The sequence below is a fragment of the Xyrauchen texanus genome, chromosome 20, assembly GCF_025860055.1.
Source record: "Xyrauchen texanus isolate HMW12.3.18 chromosome 20, RBS_HiC_50CHRs, whole genome shotgun sequence".
Classification (NCBI taxonomy): Eukaryota; Metazoa; Chordata; class Actinopteri; order Cypriniformes; family Catostomidae; genus Xyrauchen; species Xyrauchen texanus.
In genome coordinates, this window is record NC_068295.1 from 27893236 (window position 1) to 27905115 (window position 11880).

An 11880-nucleotide genomic window follows, 5' to 3' on the forward strand; every position below is an offset into this window, starting at 1 on the left:
ATAAAAACAGATCAATAATGTAAATTGTCTTTTTGAAATATTATAATCATAACAATGAAGTAAAACTATTCAGATATCCAGGTCTCAGCACCACGTTTGAAGGACTTGCTTGAGAAAATTAGATCATTTATATTGTTAACATCTAAATTATATCTAAAAATGAAAAACGTTAGTCATTCAAGTATATGGTTAGGCAAAATATTCCAAAGAGAGCAAATATGTTTGTTGAAGCAAATTTAGAGTTCTCTTAAAGGTGCACTTAAAGGTGCGCCTGTCCTCATTAAAAAGATTTACTCCTAAAGAAATGAATTGTGAAATATATGTATTTGAGCACTCACATAAAAATGTATACTTCACTATCCTTATAAAAGCTGTTTTATTCTACATGGAGAGGGTCCCCTCATGGGGGCAGCCATGTTAGAATCACATGACCAGCAGAATATTACTTCCTTAATCTAGAGACTATTAGGCAGAGATGGGCCACTTCTATTAAAATGAATGGGATAAATTGGAACACCCAACAGTCAACAGATGTAGAAAAGAAAGTCCCGCTTTACAGGTAATAGAGCCAATCACCTTTTAGATACAAACATCGCCCATAAAACAACTCGAGAACGTGTATGCACATTTTATTTTATTTGATTTATGTAATCTGAGGTAAAGCAGCACAATTTATGTTTGTCAGATTTTACTGCTGATTTGAAATATGTTCTTTGATCATAATCTTGACCAACCATTGTGGAGATTTCGGTCTTTCCCCATTCAAGTAGAGAGGAGCTGCACTTGAATGCCGCTTGTTTAAATAGAAAAATAAACATGGCCACCATGCGAACTGACTTGCTTTAAAGATTTGTCTTAATCTCAGTAATTTTCCTGTTACTGGACACTTTCACTCATGGACTCATGAATTTCACTCAGTAGACATTTAACAAAAAATTACTGAGTGCAACTTTACCTGTAGTAAAGTTCTGCCATCTACTGGAGAGAAAGAAATGGAGATTGAATGGGGAAGCATTTTAAGAAAAAGAGGGGGAAAAAAGGGTAGCTGAATATCTATTAAATTGAAAGTCTCAGTTTTACAAACAAATAAAACCATACAACTCTAAAAAGAAACATACTTTTTAGAACAAAAGTCCCATTGTATCTCAAGCAGAAAGGAGCAGTGGTTAATCTCTGGAAGCATCTAGTCATTGCCACTTACATGGCCAGCCTGTAACTGTTTTAACCTGCGCTCATCAATTAGGCTACTTCTCTTAACAGGGTTTTACTACAGCTATTTCTGCTCTTAAATATTTTAATGCTTGTTTAATCTTAATGTGGAACAATTGTGATGTGTTTTACTTTTTACAAGTTTTACCCAGTGTACAGCCCACTCTTCACCTGCTGGTCAGTTTCCTTGCTCGTCATTACTGATGATCACCATTATTCTCTTCAATAACAGAAACCAGGGATGGCTGGTGAGGAGTTTAGGAATTCTACCTCAATATTTCAGTTCCTGCATCATCCAAAAATACCCAATTAACCCCAAATTGCAAAATCAAGTCATAAGACCCTGGCACTACCTAATGGCCATGTGCCAATTTATAGGATTCTTATATGACTCATTTATCAAGGAGCTTCAGTTAATATTCACATCAACCATTAGAATGAGGAAAAATGTGATCTCAGTGATTTGGACCGTGGCATGATTGTTGGTGCCAGACAGGCTGGTTTGAGTATTTCTTTTGGGATTTTCACAGTCTCTAGAGTTTACTCAGAATGGTGCCAAAAACAAAAAAAATCAAGTGAGCGGCAGTTCTGCAGATATAAACGCCTTATTGATGAGAGAGGTCAACGGAGAATGGCCTGTTTGGTTCGAGCTGTCAGAAAGGCTATGGTAACTCAGAAAACCACTCTGTACAACTGAAGTGTGCAGAACAAAATTGAACCTTGAGTAAGGTGGGCTACAACAGCAGAAGACCACGTTGGGATCTTTATTAGGAACACTGTGATCCTAATAAAGTTCTCAGAGAGTGTACAATACTTTAAATAACACCGTGAATTGACAATTAATTTTGTGAGGGGTTTCCATACCACTATAGATATTAATTATATTACTTTGGGTTTATATTTGGATCTGTGAGAGTAAGAACACAACCACTCCACTCACTCTAAGAGAGATACAGAATAAAAACAAGCATGTTGTAATATATTCGTTCTATTACTTTAAATAATACACACAGTACTAACCAGATAAAACATCTAAGCCAAAGGGTGGCGGGCCTTTCGACATTATCAGTTTGCTCCTATCAGCAAGGTACAAAAAACAAGGTTGTAATAAACATAGGCATGCAACTTTATGCTCAATGAGACAAGCTGTGTAAGAGACACACCAAGGCACACAACCATCCAGCAATTATCTTTCATCACCTGCACAATAGAAGAGACAAATTCACAGGCTATGTAAACATGATACAACCAGTTTCACTAGAAAGGTGTCTAAGCTAGGCTGCAGTTTTGGCATTTTGGACTACAAAGCCGCTCAGATACTCTGTGCTAGGCTGCCACTGCCACTAAGGAATTCCTCAACACACAGCAGGGTATTGTTGCCAACTTAGACACTAGGACACACTCACATAAAAAAAAAAAAAAGAAAATTGGAAAAATCTCATACAATATTACAAAAATGATCTTGCAGGACCACAGGATTGTGTTACATTTATCAACAGCAAATAAAGTACAATTCAAGTATACAAATGATTAAAAAAAACTATCAGTCTCTGTCTCAAGTTTTTGGTTTCGGGCATTGAAAACAATCGTTCTTTGTCTCCCTTCTTTTTCATATGATCCTCTCTTGCTAGCCCAGATTGATTTCTCCAGCAAACATGGTAATAAGCAGAATTACAGCAAATCCAGAGAGCAGTCCAGCATTTTGGATCAGGAAGAACACAAGCTTTTCTCGATAACCTCTGGTTTGTCCTGCCATGATACTGTTCATCTCTGGGAACTGAAAAAAGCAGAAACTATAGTGAATAAAATGTTAGTTAAATAGTTTATTTAGAGTTAAAGACCCCCAAAATTAAGTTTTGTGGCTTTTAGTCCATGCATATTAGCTTTGAAAGCATTTACATGTTAAATATTGACAAAATTAACATTACATACTGTATACACGTTTAAAATGTACAGTCTCTCTTTTCCAAGAAAATTGACCAAAGATATTGATGATGCGTTCCCCTGCATCTGTAACTGATTAGCTAGTAGCAAATCATAAATTTCACCATACATGCCGCTCTAAGCGAATATAGCGGATACGGTTCTGACACAGACTAGATGAAAGCACAATGCTTATTTAATTCACTTTAAAGAACTGTTTTAGTTCTTTATGAGAAGGAATGCATAAAAAAATGAAAGTGTTATTCACCCAAAGATAACAAATCTGTTATCATTTACTCACACTCATGCCTTCCCAGATGTGTATACTTTCTTTATTCTGCAGAACACAAATTAGGATTTATTTTTTAGAAGAATGACTCAGCTCTGTAGGTCAATTCAATGCAAGTGAATGGTTGCCAGAACTTTGAAGCTCCAAAAAGCACATAAAGGCAGCATAAAATTAATCCATCAGACTCCAGTGGTTAAATCCATGTCTTCTGAAGCAGTCCAATTGGTTTTGGGTGAAAAAAAAAAAAAGGCTGAAATAAAACTCCCTTTTCAATTTAAATCTTGATATCAGCAGTATACTTTGTGATCATGATTTCAAACTTACACTACCTATAGCTCCATCTAGCACTCTGCTCATGTGTCAAGCACTAGGAAGTGTTATGTAGCTTGAAATCATGATTGTGCCTAAAGACTGCAATGCCAAGATGTACAGTGAAAAAGGAGTTATATTTTGGTCGGTTGACACCCAAAACCAACAGGTTCAAAACCAACAGGTAAATGGGTTTAGCCACTGGAGTCTGATGGATTATTTTTATGCTGACTTTATATGATACAAAGTTCTGATCACCATTCACTTGCATTGTATGGACCTACAGAGCTGAGATATTCTTCTATAAATCTCTGTTTGTGATCAGCAGAAGAGAGAAAGACATGCATGAATTTAAATTTTTAGGTGAACTATCCCTTTAACTGGAGTCAGCCTGCAGGAAAAAGAATGAAGTGACAAACAAACTGCCAATATTTCGTTTTCTTTTTTGAATTGGAGGTGCCGGTTGTTCTGGACTCTTTTGCCCCAGTTTAACTGCTGGTCATACTTATTGTTTCAATTGGAAATACATCATCACAGGAATAAAACTGAGCTTGTTAAGTGATTTCATGGTGTCTTTAAAAGGAATGTTACAGGTTCAATACAAGTTAAGCTCAGTCAACAGCATTTGTGGTATAATGTTGAGTAGCACAAAAAAACAATTCAACTCGTCCATCATTTAAAATTATTATTATTATTATTACACTAAAATTGTAATCCTAATAACATATATTGTTTATGTCTTATGGGTATACTTTTGAAACAGTTTGTATTTTAATACTTATGGACTGGCCCTATTCACTTCCATTTTTAGTGCCTTACGTGAAGCATTATTTATTTATTGTTTTAATTATCAAGAGATGAGTTTATATAATTTTTGGTAATCAACATTAGGCCACAAATGTAGTTGAATGATGTTTACTTGAACTAAACCCAAAACATTTGTCAGTTTCCATAAGCAAGATGCCTCACCATGTCTGCAAGGGCGATGTAGAGGAACATTCCACCAGCAATAGCAAAGATTGGATTTGGTGCAAAATTGTTGCCAAGCAGGATTCCAAGTGCAAGACCAAGATAACAGCACATAGCTGACAGCAAATTAAAACATGCTGCCTGTGCCACACTCATGCCCGAGTTCAACAGAATTACAAAATCACCTAGAGGGAGACAGAAAACAAACCAGTAAGAAGCCAAATTTAGCCTAGATTTAAAAGGTTAATAATCCTTTGATGATAGTTATCTATGCATGTGTTATACCCAGCTCATGAGGAAACTCTTCACAGAAGATGGCAATAGAGGTGCTGAAGCCTGTGAGGAGGGAGAGGGTGAAGGATGCTCCGATGGCCAGACCATCTATGAAGTTATGTAGCGCATCAGTGAGAGTGATCATCCAAGCCACAGTCTTGATGTTAGACATTTGGCCCCCTCTCAGCCAGCGACAACTCAACAACAAGCATGCATTCTGCTCACATGTAATACAAGACACATGTATTAGAACAGCAGAGATTAGCTGATAATATCTTACCTTAAATATCATCAGAGCTAATTCATCTCAATCTCAATGTATTGCTTTAATACATGAGTTTATAAACATTTCTGAGTAAAAATAAGGAGAAAGAGTACTAGAAAAAATGTTGTCACATGCTTTTGTAAAGCATTAATCTTTATTGTCTAATTTTTATTGAATTAACAGGCTGTTTAAAATTCCAGGATTTCAAGATAATACACTCACTGAGCACTTTATTAGTAGCACCGGACCTAATAAAGTGCCCAACATGGTCTTCTGCTGATGTGGCCCAACCGCCTCAAGGTTCAACATGTTGTGCATTCTGAGATGCTATTCTGCTCACAACAATTGTACAGAGGGCAGTGTTAGAATTGAGGGAGTCTGGGGGCAAAGAAGTCAAATATGGGGGGGTCAAATATTTGTATTTTAGTGACGAACACTATTTAATTTACGCAGTTAGGATTTCACTCGCATTTGTAATAATAAGGTGCACCTTATTCTCTCTATTGCATCTTCCCTCAAATACCAAAGACATTTAAAAGAGGCACGTTAGTTATATTTGCATTAAAAGTTTACATTTACAGTATTCTGCTTCTAACGCAGGTGCGCTGGCTTTCACGTGGACAAGTGCTTGTGGGTTTATTTTTCTTGGATCTTCAATGGTCATGAAAATTCTAAAACTTCATAACCACGCACTGCAAGACTGTAAAACCTCTTAAATGACAAACCTTGTTGATGCTTTATAACGAGACCATCAAGCAGCTGCATGGCTCTGCATCAATGTGTAATAGAAATGTCAACCTCTAGAAATGTATCAAGTATCATGTCTAAAAGGGTTATGCTAAATCCGTGCCAATGCACTTTCCAGAAAATCATTGTATTCATAATTTTGCATTTCTCACGGCCATCGATGATAGTGCTCTCTCATGCACGCACACGAGCAAACACGGAGCATGAGGAGAGAGAATGCACATCCATGGAGGTGATATACTGTATGTATAGACTTATATACATAAGTAGAGGGGGCTTCAATGTAAAAAGGTTGGGAACCACTGGTCTGGCACATATTTTCATTGAAAAACAATAATAATAATAAAAATAGCATATACAGATGCAGAATTGCTTCTTTGTGGTAGTTTATGTCATATAAAATATATTAACATTGTAGAACTTTCATGAATAACCTATTAAGCATTATTGCATTATACAATGCTTAACAGTCAGTTAAAAGTGAAAATCCATTAATGTAGTTATGCATGTCATGAGATTTTGATTTGATAGATTTAAATGTTGATGAACTAGCTACTAATCTGTTCATAATTAGTCATACCTACATTATTGATTGCAAATGGAAGTATAAAGTTTTATTAATATATTATAGTTTATTAGTGGCTTAAGGAGATCTGTCAGGACTGATGTAGTTTGGTGCTGCCTATAAGGTTAATTTAAAAAATAAAAATGTGAAAAAGGTTTATCAGAGACGTCGTCCTGTATGAAGAATCTTTTGTTAATGAGTTCTGTAGTCATTTTTAATGCATACATACTCTTTTGTAACACATTACCAGTTGTATCAAACTGAACTCCAACTATGCCCCTAAATACCGCTAAGCACAACACTGACCCGTATCTGCATGACTTTATGCACTGCGCTGCTGCCACATGATTGACTGATTAGATAATCGCATCATACCTTGTAAAATTCTCAGTCAGTGTATATTAGGGACTTCAGGGGTAAATACCAGTTTAACATCAATTGTTTATAATCCTAAATTTGTATGATTTTTGTAGGCCTATTTGTACATTAGTATTTTTGCGTTTGTTATGTTGTTGTAATGAGCATACAGTATAAATGTGTGTGTTACCTGTTCAATTGCTGGACTCTCAACTGCGCTGCTGGACTTCTCATTAGAGATATTAGTGTTGATTTCATGATTGGTGTTGTTTGTATTGATGTCACTGCCAATGTTGCTTATGACAATGTCATTGCTGAATGTGGTGATGGCAATATCAGCTGACTGCAGGGGAGGAAAATGACTGTGTCCAAGCTAGTGGGAGGAGAACCATTGAATTAGGACAAAAAGAAACTGAATCAGTTTCACTGACAAATGTTCAAACAGGTCAAAGCTCTTACCTCTGTATCTGTTTTCAGTGCCATCTTTAAAATTCGCTCCGTGATGAACAGGAGATAAAACCCACCAAAAATCCCAACTGCATTCAGCACGTAGTTATCATCTTTGGGATCTAAGCCAAGGGCCTGTTCAATGAGCATACAGAAGACAATTAGGGCTGACTTTACACACATTTGCATCTAAACCTTGGTGTCTTTTACCTCATTGTCAGTCATTCTTACCTCTGGGATGAGTTGCAGTACAGCATTTGAAAACAGTGTTCCAATGGCCAGTCCAATGAAGTAAGTCAAGACTTTTGGAAAATATGTTTTTTTGGTAAAAGGCACCAGAAGTAAACCCAACAGAGCAGCCAAGTTTATCACGGTCACAGCCAGGAACCCATAACCCCAAACTGTAGAATAGAAAGAAACAGAGTTGGGTATATGAGGCACAATTAATTTCATAATTCTTAATACTTCATTATTTTGACCAGTTTCAAAATTCAAGAGGGGTGAGAAAAGTTTGTTTGAGTATATTGAGTATTACTATGTCCCCATACAGAAACCTAATACATGTCCTAATACAGTCCATTAGTGAGGATATCATTACCATATGAAATGGAAACAGACAAAGGGTTTCTTTTTCTTAATGTTAAGTAAGAAACGGAGGCTGTAAAGTTCCAGTTCCTTAACAAAATATTGTGCGATCCAACTTAGTAACTAAATTAAACAACAATATAAAGGGAAATGGGAATTATACTTCTGAGTTCAAGTGTTTACTTTATAAAACAATCATTTTTCACAAGCTTCAAAATGATCTTCATATTTACTCATATAGTTTCCAACATATGGTTCAAAATATGTTTACCAGACTCCATACAGCAAATCTGACTACCGCTTCCTCTTAGATGGAGGGTTGTGTGATATTCAGGTTAATGGATTCACCTTTGTGGTCAGGGGCTTTTTGGTCAGAGGGAGATGTGTGAGGGCAGCCAGGTAACAGGACCTGAGTGAGAATAGCTGGACACATCAACTGCAGATCATCTAGATTGACCACAGAAGCATTACCCAACCCAAAGGAAGACAGCAGCTCTGACAATGATAAACACTACAGAGAAAAACAACATACATTTGTTTTGTCACAAAGAAAATCCTGCTTTTTTTATTTCTTTTTTTTTTTTATCAAAGATTATACTGTGGGTCAAATTTAGCAGAGATAAACAATACATTTGCCTTGATATGAAATCCATGAAAAAAAGAAACTGAATTAATCCTGTTTTAATATATTATTTTTTTATCTAATTAAAAACAACCAAATCAAATGCTAAATGTTGCACAGATGGGACTCGAGACCACATCCTCGTTACCTCTGAGTTCTTCAGCGGGTTGGCGTCATTTTCGATAGATGTCGAGTGTCGGCTCGTGAGGAGATACAGAAAGTTTTCCAGATTTTCCGTGGAGAGCGAGTTGATTTCGCCATAGAAGCGTAAAATATTTTGGAAAAAACTTTCCTCCATATTTCTATCCCGTGCAACTCTCGGAAAAAGCTTGAAGTTACGGTGCTCGAGACGGGCGGAAGAACACGCGCACATTCAGTGATAAATTAAACAAACAATAGAGCCCACAAGTTAATAAATGTAAAATGTAATTCTTTCAGTTCCTTTTAGGAAATGACATGCAAAATCCCAGCGTAGGAGGAACACATTTTTCTAAACAGTTGGAGTGATAATGGAATACACCTCTGACGCGCCCACTTGTTTCTTCAGCACAACCCCCTCGAGCCCGAGTGATGATAACTGTTTTACTGAGGTTCAAAGAACAGTAACAACCTGCTGCTGCTACTCAGCCTCTGCTACTACTAGCAGTTTGGTAGCTGTCATCACTCCCCTGTGTCAAAGAGGACTTTGTTTGAACTTTTCCAACCTCTGCAACGTGCAGGTCTGACTTTTGAGTCATTTTTAAGTGATCTCGTGAACTAGGAAGTAAAGTCCATTGAAAAGGACATAATACCAATATTTGCACATTTCAAAATGAAGCCTTTTTTATCAACATTACTGACTAGCCATGAATTGGCATTTTTGGTTACACTACAATATGGTTACATTATTTAACATTAGCTAATTAATTAGGTGAACTCATGAACTAACAATGAATATATATATATATATATATATATATATATATATATATATATATATATATTAGTCACGAATGGTGTGGAAGCTAGACAAGACAGACGAGAGGTGCGGATCCAAAAGCGGTTTTATTAAATAATAGAGGAACACAAGACACTGGAACAAATTAAAGGTCCACGATGGGAAAATGAAATAAACACACGAACACGAAACATCCACGAACGATCAAACAAGGGAACAAGAGCAGGCATAAAACATGGAACATCAAATACAACGACCAACAAGGGAATGGAGGAACAAACAGGGTTTAAATACACAAGGACACAATAAAGACTAAACGAGACATGTCGTGGAATATCGCGATGAATCTCTCTAAGTTGTAAGAAAACTCTCGGAGTCTTGAGTTCCAGATGCCAAAGTTGTAGTTTATTGAACACCAACAAACATGAGACCGGCCAGCTGTCCGTTCTGACTGTCTTAGTCCAAAACCTCCTCTTCTATACAGTTTGTTATCTGGCATTACCTCATTTCTGTGCCCCTTTGTTATTTTTGTAACCAATGGATACTATTTGCCACCATTATCTCACAGAGGCTTTTGATATCTTTTTACTGGTAGAAACTTGGCTTTAGTCTATCTTCAAGGTCCTTAGTCTCATTATTTTGTTACAGCTGGGTGCTCTTTGTGGCCTCAGCAGCATCAACACTTTTAGTAACCTCATATGCTCTCTCCTGGGTCACACAAAGGCCAGGAAACTCATATAAGTATTTTGATATATAAGAAACATACTAGAATATTGAAAAATATACTATAGACACAGGTGAGAACAATGATGAGTGCAGGCAGTAGGGAGGCCGGGAATTGTGGGAATTGAAGTTTTCTACACAGACAGTGAGACTCAGGGTGGACAACAGGGAAAACGTGACATGGAACCGGATCGGTGACGGGTGAAATGGAAAACACGGAGCAGACCACACGGAAACATGACATAAACGTGATGGGTGAAACAGAGAACATAGGGCAGACAACACAGGAACGTTACATATATACAGTGGGTACGGAAAGTATTCAGACCCCCTTAAAAAAAAAATTCCTCATTATTGTACACACAGCACCCCATATTGACAGAAAAACACAGAATTGTTGACATTTTTGCACATTTATTAAAAAAGAAAAACTGAAATATCACATGGTCCTAAGTATTCAGACCCTTTGCTGTGACACTCATATATTTAACTCAGGTGCTGTCCATTTCTTCTGATCATCCTTGAGATGGTTCTACACCTTCAACTGAGTCCAGCTGTGTTTGATTATACTGATTGGACTTGATTAGGAAAGCCACACACCTGTCTATATAAGACCTTACAGCTCACAGTGCACGTCAGAGCAAATGAGAATCATGAGGTCAAAGGAACTGCCTGAAGAGCTCAGAGACAGAATTGTGGCAAGGCACAGATCTGGCCAAGGTTACAAAAAATTTCTGCTGCCCTTAAGGTTCATAAGAGCACAGTGGCCTCCATAATCCTTAAATGGAAGACGCTTGGGACTGACCAGAACCCTTCCTAGAGCTGGCCGTCCGGCCAAACTGAGCTGTCGGGGGAGAAGAGCCTTGGTGAGAGAGGTAAAGAAGAACCCAAAGATCACTGTGGCTGAGCTCCAGAGATGCAGTCGGGAGATGGGAGAAAGTTGTAGTAAGTCAACCATCACTGCAGCCATCCACCAGTCGGGGCTTTATGGCAGAGTGGCCCGACAGAAGCCTCTCCTCAGTGCAAGACACATGAAAGCCTGCATGGAGTTTGCTTAAAAACACCTGAAGGACTCCAAGATGGTGATAAATAAGATTCTCTGGTCTGATGAGACCAAGATAGAACTTTTTGGCCTTAATTCTAAGCGGTATGTGTGGAGAAAACCAGGCACTGCTCATCACCTGTCCAATACAGTCTCAACAGTGAAGCATGGTGGTGGCAGCATCATGCTGTGGGGGTGTTTTTCAGCTGCAGGGACAGGACGACTGGTTGCAATCGAGGGAAAGATGAATGCGGCCAAGGACAGGGATATCCTGGACGAAAACCTTCTCCAGAGTGCTCTGGACCTCACACTGGGCCGAAGGTTCACCTTCCAACAAGACAATGACCCTAAGCACACCGCTAAAATAACGAAGGAGTGGCTTCACAACAACTCCGTGACTGTTCTTGAATGGCCCAGCCAGAGCCCTGACTTAAACCCAATTGAGCATCTCTGGAGAGACCTGAAAATGGCTGTCCACCAACGTTTACCATCCAACCTGACAGAACTGGAGAGGATCTGCAAGGAGGAATGGCAGAGGATACCCAAATCCAGATGTGAAAAACTTGTTGCATCTTTCCCAAAAAAGACTCATGGCTGTATTAGATCAAAAGAGTGCTT

At 37.9% G+C, this 11880-nt stretch overlaps 1 protein-coding gene across 1 annotated transcript; it reads right to left on the reverse strand.

Moving 5' to 3' along the window:
* Positions 1 to 1950: 1950 nt before the first annotated feature.
* On the reverse strand, positions 1951 to 9068 carry LOC127660973 (metal cation symporter ZIP8-like). The gene is made up of 8 exons (XM_052151485.1): positions 8709 to 9068; positions 8287 to 8449; positions 7585 to 7754; positions 7366 to 7488; positions 7097 to 7279; positions 4985 to 5189; positions 4700 to 4884; positions 1951 to 2986 (listed from the first exon to the last, which is right to left on the reverse strand). The coding sequence occupies exons 1-8, from the start codon at positions 8931 to 8933 to the stop codon at positions 2837 to 2839; spliced, it is 1404 nt and encodes a 467-aa protein (XP_052007445.1). The 5' UTR covers positions 8934 to 9068; the 3' UTR covers positions 1951 to 2836.
* Positions 9069 to 11880: the final 2812 nt, after the last annotated feature.

Excerpts from the sequence above, each read along its gene's own strand:
- LOC127660973 (XM_052151485.1), bottom strand. The coding sequence starts at position 8,933 with ATGTGCGCGTGTTCTTCCGCCCGTCTCGAGCACCGTAACTTCAAGCTT. Across the intron at positions 8,450-8,708 it reads ACCCGCTGAAGAACTCAGAG|TGTTTATCATTGTCAGAGCT; the intron begins GTAACGAGGATG and ends TTTTCTCTGTAG. Across the intron at positions 2,987-4,699 it reads ACATCGCCCTTGCAGACATG|TTCCCAGAGATGAACAGTAT; the intron begins GTGAGGCATCTT and ends TGCTTTTTTCAG.